At 41.1% G+C, this 14,198-nt stretch overlaps 1 protein-coding gene across 1 annotated transcript in view; it reads left to right on the forward strand.

Annotated features, from left to right (window-relative positions):
* GPAT3 (glycerol-3-phosphate acyltransferase 3) overlaps positions 1-14,198 on the forward strand; it is a 30,495-nt gene that overhangs the window by 11,556 nt on the left and 4,741 nt on the right. The window contains exons 3-8 of the mRNA XM_081332808.1: positions 254-524; positions 6,436-6,510; positions 7,443-7,532; positions 9,974-10,067; positions 11,927-12,042; positions 13,735-13,790. Of these exons, the coding sequence (XP_081188934.1) occupies positions 254-524; positions 6,436-6,510; positions 7,443-7,532; positions 9,974-10,067; positions 11,927-12,042; positions 13,735-13,790 (702 nt within the window). The remainder of the gene's footprint in view (positions 1-253; positions 525-6,435; positions 6,511-7,442; positions 7,533-9,973; positions 10,068-11,926; positions 12,043-13,734; positions 13,791-14,198) is intronic.

Below are 14,198 nucleotides of genomic sequence, written 5' to 3' on the forward strand. Positions count from 1 at the left end.
AGTTCTTCCCTGGGCATGCGTTATGAATTGTTGTTGTTACTGATCTACTTTTGTCTAGCTCAGGGGTAGGCAACCTCGGCTCTTTTATGACTCATGGACTTCAACTCCCAGAATTCCTGAGCCAGCCAAGCTGGCTCAGGAATTCTGGGAGTTGAAGTCCATGAGTCATAAAAGAGCCGAGGTTGCCTACCCCTGGTCTAGCTTCACTTCCTCACTCAGCTGTATTCTCATTCTCTTTTCCCTTATTCCGAAGTTATCATACAGAGAGAGCAAACCACCATGGAGAAGGAGATTGCCGGCATGGGCTGCAGGGACTTTGAGCTCTCAGATGTGTTCTATTTTTCCAAGAAGGGCTTTGAAGCCATTGTAGAAGATGAGGTCACCCAAAGGTTCACCTCCGAGGAGTTGGTTTCCTGGAACCTCCTCACCAGGACTAACGTTAACTTCCAATACATCAGTTTGCGGCTGACGATTGTGTGGGTTATCGGCGTCTTTGTGCGTTACTGTTTCTTGCTTCCTCTTCGGTAAGTTGAGTTGTTGATGCCATTGTGGAAATCGTTTTAGATAAATTGGTCCATCCGGGTCTGCAGGAGGAGGCAGGGGAAGGGCAAGCATTCGGGCCTTATTGTGTCATCATGCAAATGACATGAATTGAGAGACAATGGATGCAAGTTGCACTATTACAGGAGGGTCTCGATTTAAGGCTGTTCACTTAACAACAGTTTGAATTAACAACAGCCTGAAAAAAGGCAGTTATGATCTAATTTGAACATACTACCGTAGTATTGCCTCCACTGTCACTCGATCACAGTCTGGGTGGTTGGCGACTGTATTGCATTTACAGCCAGTTGCATCATCCCACAGTCACGGTGATCACATTTTGTGACATTTTTTGCCAGTTTCCAGTAAAAACAAACAAACAAACCAACAAACAACCATTGGTTAAGCTAGATTTGCTTTTATAACTGCATGACTTGACTTCAGAGTGTTGTCAAATTGGATCTGATCACCTGATGACTTATGACCACAATGACTTACAATGAAAATTCTGTTCTCATTTGTGGTTGCAGGTTGAGAACTTACCTGTATATTCATTTGTGTGATGATGTTATGATATATGTGACATCTTTGTGGCTTTTTATCGATGCCCAAATGTTAGTCTCCTTTTAAGGTGGCATTCTTCACCTGGTCTGAAAGTAGATATCCATAGTTTCATAGACAATATGCCAGAGAACTTTTGCACACAAAACACACAAAACGCGATCTGAAGACTTATTTGTTCGAACAAGCCGGCCTGGCCTGATGGGGGATGGGTTTGGATTTTATTGTTGTTTTAAATGTATTTTAATCTATTGTTGTAACTTGGGCATCTCGTTTAATTCTTTTTTTATTTTTGTATTTTGTATTTTTATATGTTTGCCCTGTTCACCGCCCTGAGTCCTTCGGGAGAAGGGCGGTATACAAATAAAATTATTAAATTAAATTAAATATGTTCTGTTTCAAAACTTGCCAAAACATATGACCCCGGGAACCAAACGTTGTAGGGTTTGTGATGCTCTGGATGTAGCCCACATACTATTTTCTGATTTGGCACATTTAATGTAGGACCACCCCCAAAATGACTGAAGCATCATGATCTGATGTAAAAGAGAATGTCCCACATTCCTTAAACAGTTGCATTTTATACATGTAGTTCTTGACTTACAGTGGTTCACTTAGTGAGCGTTTGAAGTTACAACAGCATGGGAAAAAGTGACCATTTTTTGCACTTACGACCACTGCAGCATTCCCATGGTCAAGTGACCAAAATTCAGACACTTGTCAACAGACTTGTGTTTATTGTAGTTGCAGTGTCCCAGGATATTGTAACCACCCTTTGCAACCTTCTGACAAGAAAAGTCAGTGGGGAAGCCAAATTCACTTAACAACTGTATTACTAATTTAACAGCTGCAGTGATTCACTTAACAACTGTGGCTGCAGTGATTCACTTAATTTCTGTGGCTTAGCAACATAAATTTTGGCAACTTTAAGATTTGTGGACTTCAATTCCCATGGCTGGCTGAGGAATTCTGGGACTTGAAGTCCACAAGTTGCCAAGCGTGGAGACCTCTAGTTTAGTACAATATGATCCTTGACACTTTGCTTTTCTAGATCCATATTTTTATGTGATCCAGATGGGTGGGATTTGCTATTTTTTTCTCTAAGCTTGTTTGACTCCAAATGGGTGAAAGAATGCTGATATTAGCCAATATGTATGTATGTCAGAAGTCAGCCATCTTTTTTTTGGGGGGGGGGGTGTTGTAACCCATGTTTCTAATATTTACAGTTCCATGAACTGATCAAATGTAATTTTTAAATCCACCAAAGGCAGTTTCTATATCATATCTTGTTGAAGTGACCTATCAGGAAAAGGACTTTTTTTTTTTACTGTAGCTGTTTAAATTGGCATGCTGCCAAATCTGAAACTCACAATAGCTTAAAGGTAAAGGTAAAGGTTCCCCCGCACATGCGTGCTAGTCGTTTCCGACTCTAGGGGCCGGTGCTCATCTCCGTTTCAAAGCCGAAGAGCCAGCGCTTGTCCGAGGACGTCTCCGTGGTCATGTGGCCGGCATGACTAGACGCCAAAGGCGCACGGAACGCTGTTACCTTCCCACCGTAGTGGTCCCTATTTTTCTACTTGCATTTTTACGTGCTTTCGAACTGCTAGGTGGGCAGAAGCTGGGACGACTAACAGGTGCTCACTCTGCTATGCGGCACTCGGGATTCGACCCGCCAAACTGCCGACCTTCCGATCGACAAGCTCAGCGTCCTAACCCACTGAGCCACCGCGTCCCTTCACAATAGCTTACAACAATATAAAAGCACAGTTAAAATGCCCATGTTAAATATTTCATTGCTTAGTTACCACACTGACAACATCAGTGTGAGTAAATGTTGGGTTTGCTATACTTATAATAGCATGCTGTTATCCAGTACTGAATACTGGTAATCCTTGACTTATGACCACAATTGAGCCCAAATTTTATGTTGCTAAGTGAGACGTTTAAGTGAGTTTTGTCCCATTTTATGACTTTTCTTGCCACAGTTGTTAAGCGAATTACTGCAGTTGATAAATTAGTAACATGGTTGCTAAGTGAATCTGGCTTCCCCATTGACTTTGCTTTGTAAGAAGGTCGTAAAAGGTGATCACATGACCCCAGGACCCTGCAACCGTCATAAATGTGAGTCACTTGCGAAATGTCTGAATTTTGATCATGTGATAATGGGGATGCTGCAACGGTCATAAGTGTGAAAAATGGTCATAAGTATGTTTTTCAGTGATGATGTAACTTTGAATGGTCACTAAATTAACTCTTTTGAGGACTATATTTTCTAGCATTTCATGCTCATTTCATTCTTCTTCCTTTATAGATCACCCTTTGCTAATTTATCCAGCTTCCATCTCTACTGAACACATTATATTATTATTGTTATTTATTAAATTCATATGCCACCCATCTCCTCTACAAGGTGACACATTCAAAGAACGTACCTTGAATGCCTTTAAGAGAACTATTCAAAACTTCTGCTGATGTGTTTATGCCACGGCTAACAGTTTTACAGATATGCCACGCCTGAGTGGAAGTATACATTGCCACAGTTATTAGTATTTGCTTCAGGATTTTGCCGTTTGGGGAGCTGGCTCTCTGTATTTTCAGAATGCAAACGTTGTGGTTATAATAATAAGTTCAGATTGCATAATTCTCATTGAGAATCACGAGAAAGCATTCGTGTTAATGGTTTCTAATTTTTTTATAAAAGCTTGTCAGGTATTGAAAAGGGGGCTTATATAATAACCTGGCTTTCTCCATATGGTGCAGAATAAGTTTAATGTCATGGTTCTGACAGATGAAACTCTTCCAAGAACTTTGAGGCATTGTTTTCCTTAAAGAACCTTTGTTAGAGTAGCATAACATCGGCACAAACATAGGTGAAGCCAAAATCTGAATTCCCCTCCCCCGAATACATAGCATCTAGTGCAAATCCCTCCTCTAATTAACAGTCATAAAACACATTCTGCAATTAATTTGAAAGGCAGGGTTTCTCTCCAGTTCTCCAACCCACCATTTCTTATCATCTCTTATTTCAAAAAACCTTGACTCTCATACAATTGCAATATTGTTATGTCTAACTAACTCCCATACACATTCCTCCTCCTCCCTCCCAGCATCATATAATTCTAACTACCGTATTTTCCGGTGTATAAGACGACTGGGCGTATAAGACGACCCCCTACATTTCCTGTTAAATAATAGGGTTTGGGCTATACTCGCCATATAAGACTTACCCCTCTTCCAGTGCTCACCAAATAAAAATTAAAAAACATCAGATTTGATTTTAAAATCGTAATTTTAATTCAAATGCTTATGACATGCAGGTACTTAGGAAAACTGTCACTTATAAACATAAGGCTGTTTGTCATCAAACATGTAAACATAAAACAGTGCAAGTGGATTAAACTTTTCCTAATTCACTCTAAAGCTTTCCCTGCGCAGACCAAATGGGAGATCCACTCCAGGTTTTCCAGACAGCCCGCCCGCCCAGTTCCTGAGTCAAATGTGTCCTTAGAGCTAAGCAGCTGATCTGGCTGCTGCATTCCCCACCTGCCTTTCAAGTTGGGATAGACTGCAGCTGCTCTTCAACTTTAGAAGGAAAGACGCCCAGACCCCAGCCTGTAAAAAATCACAGACTGCAGCTTCTTCTCCAATTGGTCCCGCTTTCCCTGCACAGACCAAATGGGAGATCCGCTCCAGGTTTTCCAGCCAGCCCTGTCCCTAAAGTTTCAGCACCCAGCATATAAGATGACCCCTGACTTTTGAGAAGATTTTCATGGGTTAAAAAGTCGTCTTATACACCAGAAAATACGGTAAGAGTAAAACAAAGTTAAGGAAAATGGCTGCATCTCCATATGTTTTCAAAGCAAGAACATCCGATGTTAGCAGCATTGAAACTTAAAAACAGTCATTGATTTAGATCACTGATTGTCAGCAATTTTGGCCGGAGGGACTCTTTATATCAGGGGGTCCAATCTTGGCAACTTTAAGACCTATGGACTTCAACTCCCAGAATTCCTGGCTGGGGATTTCTGGGAGTTAAATGCCTCAAGTCTTAAAAGTTATCAAGGGTGGACACCCCTGCTTAACATTCTTAAGAGTGACTGAGCATCCCAAAGGCCTTTGGTTTATCTGCATGGCATCCATTGATATTTTCTGTATTAGAAATTAAAACTGAGAAATTTTAAAGTATTTATTTGATTTCACAGACCGCTTGAAAGGCTCTTGGCCCAGGAGTCCCTAGACCCCACTTTGAAACTCAGTGATTTAGAATCATTATTCTTAATTTTAGGGTTTTCTTTTGAGTGTATCCTTTTGACTGGCTAAGCAGCCTCTATTCTGCAAGCAGATCAAAGCAGGCTAAATTGTATCCAAAATAACAAGACATTAAAAATAGGATGGTAATGAGCCTAATTAAAATTAGAGAATGTGAAAAATGTTTTGTAGGTGTTGGCTAATTACGCATTGTCCTAATTTCCATTGGATGCTTTTAATTGCTTGCTGGACTTTTTGGAATAATTTCTCTGAATAATTGCACTGAATCCTGGCGTTTGTGGAAAGAAAAGAGATAGTTTGATGTAGTGGTTAAGGCATCAGGCTGGAAATCGGGAGACGGTGGGCCCTAGTTCTGCCTTATGCATAAAGCCATCTGGTTGGCCTTGAATTGAATTGAATTGAATTTATTGAATTTCTATGCCGCCCTTCTCCGAAAGGACTCAGGGCGGTGTACAGGGCAATGAAATACAACGTACAAAAGTTAAAAGTAAAATTAAATTAATTTAGTTCTAACAATAAATAGTTAAAAATAAACCCAAACCCTTAGTCCAGGCCAGCCTGTTCAAACAACCAGGTCTTCAGAAAAAGAAAAAAAAGAGAAAAGAAATGAAAGACAAACCATCTACGTCAGGCACGTGAAACTTGCGATGTCGTGACGTCGAGCGAAGAATGGGGACTTTTTTCCCCATTGCCGGCAATGGGGATGGGTGCGGTTTTGGCGTGACGCATCCAGCATGCGGGCCGGTAGTTTGATATGCCTGATCTATGTCCACGAAGCTTCATGTCAAATGTTCATTACCAATCTCCTTGCTGAAGTTGTTCAACTATACCTGAATGGAGGACCTCCCGAAACCCTGATGTAATTTATCTCTGTTCCATCTGGGGGAAAAACCCTCAGTGATGTAGCAAACATATTAATCAAATAAATTTATATATTATTATGTTGTATATAATAATAAGCAGATCAGGAGATTGCTTTTAAAAAAATTTAACTAGAGAGGGACACCAGGACAGAAAACGCACTGATCTCATTAGGACTTTTCATTTTCATTTTGCTTTTTTCAGAATTACCTTGGCAGCCATTGGGATAACGTCTATAATTGTGGGGACTACCTTGGTAGGAAAGCTGCCAAATGGACAGTAAGTGGATCTGGGTTTGTTTGTTTTTTCATGAAATAAACAGCACTCCTGGAATATAAATCACAAAAACAAGTCCTCAACTTACAACCAGAATTTCTCATGCTAAGCAAAGAGAGTGTTGAGTGAGTTGCTGCTGATTTTACAGGCTTTTTTTGCCAGTATTGGTAAGCAAATCACTGCAATTGTTAGGTGAATCTCATGGTTGTTAAGCAAATTTTTTATGTTAAGCAAAATTTTATGTCCCTCGTTGACTTGTGGAAAGCGTGCTGGGAAGGTTGCAAATGGAAAGAAATGACCTCAGGACACTGCAACCATTACAAATAAATGCCGATTGACAAGCGCCCAAATTCTGATTACGTGACCCTGGCAATTCTGCAACAGTCCTGTGAGGGCTGTTTTTTAGTGCCGTTGTAACTTTGAATGGTCACTGAACGAATGGTTGTAAGTCGAGATTGTAATGGCAACCTTATGACCATGTTGTTTAGTGATGGAATTCCTCAGTGCTTTTTTTGTAAAAAAAAAAAAAAAGGTGCCGGAACTCACACACGTCATACAACCTGCCTTGCTTACCCTACAAGGGTCCATCCCAAAAAGGTGACGGAACTCTGTTCTGGGCGTTGTATGAGAAAAAAAAGCCCTGGAATTTCTGATCCAAATTACTCTTCTTAAGGAAGATTACTTTTATCATTTGATTTCATTTCTTTCACTGTTGGCTGGCTGGAGAATTCTGGGAGTTGTAAGTCCACAGGTCTTAAAGTTGCCAAGTTGGACCCCCGTCTTTGAGGATTCTTTCGGGCCTCGGCTGTCCTTCTAATAACTGATGGGTCTAGGCTCCTCCCTTGCTATTTAGATGGCAAACTTAATTTGTGGTTTGGAGAATCCGCCGATGAAGAGATTTCTAAACCTGTTCCGCTTGATGTTCTGTTTTGCAGAACCAAAGACTGGCTGAGTGATCTTGTCCATCTCACCTGCTGTCGAATCCTTGTCAGGGCACTCTCAGGAAGTATTCGTTACCACAACAGGTGAGTGGAAGCATGTAGGTGCTGTAATTATGTTGGTGCATAAACCCAGTCAACAAATTATGCAAACTGGATTGAATTAATGTAGCTGAGGGATCCTGGTTAAGGTGCTGGCCTAGAACCTGGGAGATCTGCCTTAGGCGTGATTGCTGGCTGGGTGACTTTGGGCCAATCACCAAGAGTTCTAGTCCGGTATTAGGCATGAAAGCGGGCTGGGTGATTTTGGGCCAGTCAACAGGGGTTTGTGAGTTCTAGTCCTGCCTTAGGCATGGAAACCAGTTCGGTGACTTCGCACCAGTCACTCTCTCAGCCCAGCTGACCTCATAGGGTGGCTGTTGTGGGGGAAAGAGGAGGAGGGAGGTATATTAGATATGGTCACAGCCTTGAGTTACTTATAAAATAATAAAGGTGGGATAAAATAAATCTAATAAAGGTACTCCTCAACTTGCGACAATTGAGCCCAAAATTTATGCTGCTAAGTGAGACATTTGTTAAGTGAGTTTTGCCCCATTTCACAACCTTTCCTGCCACAGTTGTTAAATGAATTATTGCAGTTGTTAAAGTTAGTAACATGGTTGTTGAATCTGGCTTCCCCATTGATTTTAGCAATAGCACTTAGAGTTATATACCGCTTCATAATGCTTTACAGCCCACTCTAAGTGGTTTACAGAGTCAGCATATTGCCCCCAACAGTCTGGGTCCTCATTTTACCGGCCTCGAAAAAATGGAAGGCTGAATCGACCTTGAACTGGTCAGGATCGAACTGCCAAACTGCTGGCAGTCAGCAGAGTTAGCCTGCAATGCTGCATTCTAACCACTGCGCCACCACGGCTCTTTGCTTGTCAGAAGGTTCTAAAAGATGACGTAACCCTGGGACACTGCAACTGTCATAAACATGAGTCGGTAGCTAAGCGGCTGAAATTTGATCACGTGACCAGGGGGATGCTGTAACAATCATAAGTGTGAAAAATGGTCATAAGTCAATTTTTCAGTACCATTGTAAGTTTGAATGGTCACTAAATGAATTGTTGTAAGTCAAGGACTACCAGTAAATAAATCCTTTTATCATATCTCTATAAGAGGCTAGCCTCTGTTATTGTTGTGATTCAGTGCCAGCCTGTGGGTTCGGCAGTTGGGTCGGACGATTCAGAGGAGGAGGAGGAGGAGTGGTTTGGAGAGCCTGCAGAGGACAGCCCTGAGGCTTCGCAGAGCCCTCAGCCAGGCCCCTCCCATCTGGTTACTACGCAGACCCAGTTGTGTGAGCCTGACAGCTTGGATGATGACCCACAGCTGGCCTTGTTCAAGGACGCCTGAAGCAGGAGGCAGTCAATCAGGAGTAAACAGAGGAAGGCAATGGGGCACCTCGGGAGGAGGCAGAGAGAAGCCACGCCTTGAAACTGTTTAAAAGGGGAATGTGTGGGAGGTGCTGGTTGCTGAAGGCAACCGTTTGAACGGCTTCTGTTTTAGTGGTTCGTATTTGTTTTGCTCTGTTTTGGATCTGTTTTGTGTAAATAAATTTGGCGGGCTTACTTCTAGTCTTTTGCCTTTTGAAAAGGGGTTGTCCCTGACATTTCTGCAGGGCCGGTAGTAGGCTGGAACAGAACAGTTATTTAAAGAAGGATTATTTGTTTCATGTTTATTCAGGACAATATTAAAGAACAGTCTTCCTCACTTGCAATTATTGTTTTGATAATGAAAAGCAGGAGTAAATATACTACTCGAAATAGAGTAGATTAGAATCATGAAATGGTACTTTCCTCACTGTTTTTATTATCTTCAATTTCCTGGGGAGTTACCTAGACGAAGCTTTGTGATAACTCCGCAGAAGAAGTTCTTAATTCTTTGGCTGTTCAAATTTTTGGTTCTGGATGAAGGGGAAAAGATTGGTGTCCTCCAATTGTTTCATTTCCATCCTGAAGACTTGTTTATTACAATAAAAGACCCAAATATACAGATGTGACCAAATTGGCTTCAGGAGCAAAACATAACCTGACGGTCATTTAATTGGGTCATTGACATTACTGATCCAATTTTACAACCTTTTTGTGCGGTAGTCGTTAACCTTGGTTGTTAAGCAAAGCTACGGCTGTTAAGTGGATGCTGCTGTTGGCGGTTTTGCTGAAAGCTGGAAGTGAGTGCTGTTTTTTTTTGGCAAAAAACTCGTAGAACATGGCTACATGACCATGGGGTGCTGCAACCGATTGTAAATGCAGCCCAACTGCCAGACTACCCAAAATGCAGCCATATAACTTCAGGGAGGGGCCAACCATTGGAGTTCCGAATCCATGTTGTAAGCTCGTGTGGCCCTGTTGTGAATAGGCCACATGAGAAACGACACTTCTCTTTTTTGAATGAGCAATAGCAGTGCAATCCTCAAATGTAGAGGGATTACGGGATGGCTATTTTACTACAATGTTGTGAATCACATGTTACTGTAATTGCAGGGAGAACCGACCTCAGAAGGGTGGAATTTGTGTAGCCAATCACACATCTCCGATAGATGTAATAATCTTGACGAATGATGGCTGTTATGCAATGGTATGTCACAATATCTTAAGAACTGCAAAAGCCCTGCAAATAGAATCTCTTAAGTCGTTTCTTGGTTTCCGAGAACTGTGCAGAATTTCTTACCCTGAATTGTGGTGGAAATTTGGGGAAAAGAGACTGATGCTTAAATAAATAATGTAAAGGAAATATAGCGATGATATAAACTATATGTACCACTTTTTTGTTTCTATTTGCTGGCCAATTTAAATGGAAATATTTGACTCTTATTTATTTTATTTAGCAACTGTCAGCATGTTTTGCAAATTGTTCAAGCTGCCCTGAATAGATTACAGTCTTAACATTTTACACAAAAGAAATTGAAGTGGTAGCATCAGTGTAAGGAGTGTAGAACTTAATTAGTTCCTTAGAGTACCATATGTGAACCCTAAGGATTCTATAATAGAAAGTGATTAACAGATTAATCAGTTGAGTTCTTTGTGTTCCTTTTAATTGCTCTGTCTTGGATAGATAAAGTGAGTTTGAAAAATTTTGGGACACTTGTATGAGGAGAATCCCAATTTTCTGAATTTCATCCCCACCTTTTTGAAAAACCACATATTTGCAGCATAGCCATAAAAAATTGTTTTTGTCAAGCAAAATAATACAGGAGATCCTCCTCTTATGTCCACAATTGGGAGCATAATCTCCATTGCTATGTAAGGCAATTGTTGAATTGTGCCTGATTTTATGACATATTTTGCCATGGCTGTTAAATGAATCCCTGCAGTTGTAAAGCGAATCCAGCTTTCCACATTGACTATGCTTGTTGGCTGGGGGTGGATCACAAATGCAATCGTGTGATCCCAGGATGTTGCAACTGTTAAAAAATATGCTGGTTGACAAGTGCTTGAATTTGGATCATGTGACTGTGGGGAATGTTATGATGGTCATATGTCGAGGACCAGGTTGTAAATAACTTTTTTTTCAGTGCCATTGCGACTTGAAATGGTCATTAAATGAACAAACACAAAAAACATGTCAATTCAAGGTGGTGAGATACCTAATCTTCCTGCCTCTTGTTTTCTCCACAACGATCCTGTCTGTAGTCTCCAGAGCTTCCCAGTTGAGGCAGCTCAAAAATATTTTGACTTTCTCCAAATTGGGTGCCTTCAAGTATATACAGGCAGTTCTCAACTTACAACCACAAACAACTGAGCCCAAAATTTCTGTTGCTAAGCAGGATAGTTGTTAATTGAGTTTTACCCCATTTTATGATTTCTTAGCTATGGTTCTTAAGTGAATTACTTCTAGTGGTCAAGTTAGTAATACGGTCGTTAGGTGAATCTGGCTTCCCATTGAATATGCTTGTGAGGTGGTCACAAAAGGTGATCTCACGATCCCAGAACATTGCAACTGTCATGAATACACATGCCAGTTGCCAAGCATCCAAGTTTTGATCGCGTGATCACGGGGAGGCTGCAATGGTTGTAAGTGTGAAAAATGATCATAGGTCACTTTTTCCGATGTTGTTCTAACTTTGAACGGGGACTAAATGAATGGTTGTAAGTTGAAGACTTTGGCCACCTAATGAGAAGGAAGGACTCACTGGAGAAGAGCCTAATGCTGGGAAAGATCGAGGGCAGTAGAAGAAGGGGACGACAGAGAATGAGGTGGCTGGATGGAGTCACTGAAGCAGTAGGCCTGAGCCTAAATGGACTCCAGAAAATGTTAAAGGCCTGGAGGAACATTGTCCATGGGGTCGTGGTGGGTCGGACACGACTTCGCAGTTGAAGACTACCTGTAATGCAGCTCTACTTCTTAAGGAGTTGAAGAAACTTGTGCTGTTTAATTGCCTTTTTATTTATTTATTTGTTTCTTTTTTGTTTTGTTTGGTATGGATGAATTTCCAGGTTGGACAGGCTCACACAGGTTTGATGGGTGTCATTCAAAGAGCCACAGTTAAGGCCTCTCCTCACGTCTGGTTTGAGCGTTCGGAAATGAAAGATCGTCTTCTGGTGACAAAAAGGTGACAATTTCTCTCCTCCCCTCCCTCTCTCCATGCTAATCAGAAAATGTTCTGGGGAAGCCCAGTGACAGGAAGGACGTGTGAGACTGCCCGTTTTGAAACGCTAACAAAATGAATGAAATAGGGGAACGGAGGCTAAAACGTATGAAGAACGGTTGCAGCAATTGGGTGTAAGTCCTGGTATAACTGGGTATAGGAATTAGGCCTAGTTTAGTGAAAAGAAAGGACTAGGGGTGACATTTTATTTTTTATTTTTTTATTTTTATTACATTTATATCCCACCCTTCTCCGAAGACTCAGGGCGGCTTACAAGCTTAGCAGTAGCCTTCATTCTATGTATATGCCTGCTTGTTAGGGCTTTCACACACACACCCCAAGCGGCATTATTACAAAGTCAGCTTAATTGCCCCCAACAATCTGGGTCCTCATTTTACCTACCTGGGAAGGATGGAAGGCTGAGTCAACCTTGAGCCTGGTGGGATGCGAACCTGCACTAATTGCAGGCAGCTGGTGTTACTTAAGGAGGCATTAGCCCACTGCTCCACCAAGGCTCAGTAACATGATAACAATCTCCCAATATCTAAGGGGCTGCCACAGAGAAGAGCAAGTGAACTTCCTTCTCCAAAGCACCTGAAGGCAGAACAACAAGATGGAAACTAATCAAAGAGAGACCCAGCCTGGAAATGAGAAATTTCCTGACAGAATAATTCTGGAATGACTTGCCTCCAGAAGCGGTGGATGCCTCATCACTGGAGGTTTTCAAGAAGATCCATTTGTCTGAAATGGATTTCCTGCCTAAGCCAGGGTTGGACTAGAAGACCTCTAAGGTCCCTTCCTACTCTGTTGTTCTGTTATTCTGATTTCTTATCCTGTGTCATGGCTCAACAGCAGCCTCGTGTCTCATCTCTTTGCCTCTAATATTGTAATTGCTAGTTCTCATCTTGGTTATACTTCGGGAACTACATTAATCTCCCAAATTAAGGGTTTTATGTTGGACTTCGTTTTGTAACTTGCATTCTCTCTGTCTTGGCTGTCTGCCTTGTATGAAAATTGGAAGGCAGGAAGAAGGAAGTGGAGCTGGCTGGGGCCTCTGATGGTATACAAGGCGTTGGAAAATGTTAGTTGCGTCATTCATTCAGATACTACTCAGAACATTTAAAAAGTTAGGGATGACTGTGTTTTAAACCACATCCAAACACTGCAGGAAAAGTTGCAGTTTCTTTATGTACAATGGCTATTATAAAAGTCCATTTCTGTAATGTGTTATCTTTCGAAAGTTGGGAGGAAGACAAGAAATAAATAGGACCACAGAACTAGGTTAACAAATGTATACCTTCCCTTTGCTTCAAGGGAGGCATAAGGAAGTTTTGTTTTAGATCAATAGACTCTTATAAGCATGCTCAGGAGATTTTAGACTGCAGTTCCCATCAGCACAGCCTGTTGATAGGATATGTGGTTTAAAACCTGACAACTACTAGGTTGAAGACAATGGCATGTTCATAGCAGTCTGACTTTGGCTGTGTCCTAAAAAAATGAGCCTTTTGCCTCATAGCATCTCCTCCTATCATTAAAACTTTTATTGTTGCCTCCTTTAAAACCTGACTGAATCCTCTTATACTGTAAGGTGAGTCAAGTATGAAAGCCTCCTGTATTCTGAGGGAATGCCTAAACATATTTCTCCATTTTTTTTAGACTAAGGGAACACATTTCTAACAAGGACAAATTGCCGATCCTAATTTTTCCAGAAGGTAAAATCCAAAGACCAGAAGAATGTACATTTCTATTTCACTTGTTTCTGGGTGGTTGTTTATAATCAAGTCTTGAGTGAATTATTTTTTCCTTCATACCCACGCCATAATGTTATGTGATCACTTGTGCTTTGAGGTAACAAAAAATTGGGGTACGGGGAATATTTGAAGCTTTTTAGAGGCAAGGATATTAGATGAATTAAAATTAAAACGTTTATCTGTCAGTTTTTCGTAAAAAGGGACAAAAATGGTATCAACTTTGAGGAAATTTCAGCATCATAGTAGTATTATATTTGGTCTTATGGTTGCTATCGCTTGACTAGATGTTGGGAAGTTAACATGAGTTCAGAAGGTTATCTAGAAGCATGGAGAATTTCAAACTAGGTAGAGGAGTGGCCTACAAATGCA

Source organism: Vipera berus, assembly GCF_964194415.1.
Source record: "Vipera berus genome assembly, chromosome: 7".
In the NCBI taxonomy this organism is placed as follows: Eukaryota; Metazoa; Chordata; class Lepidosauria; order Squamata; family Viperidae; genus Vipera; species Vipera berus.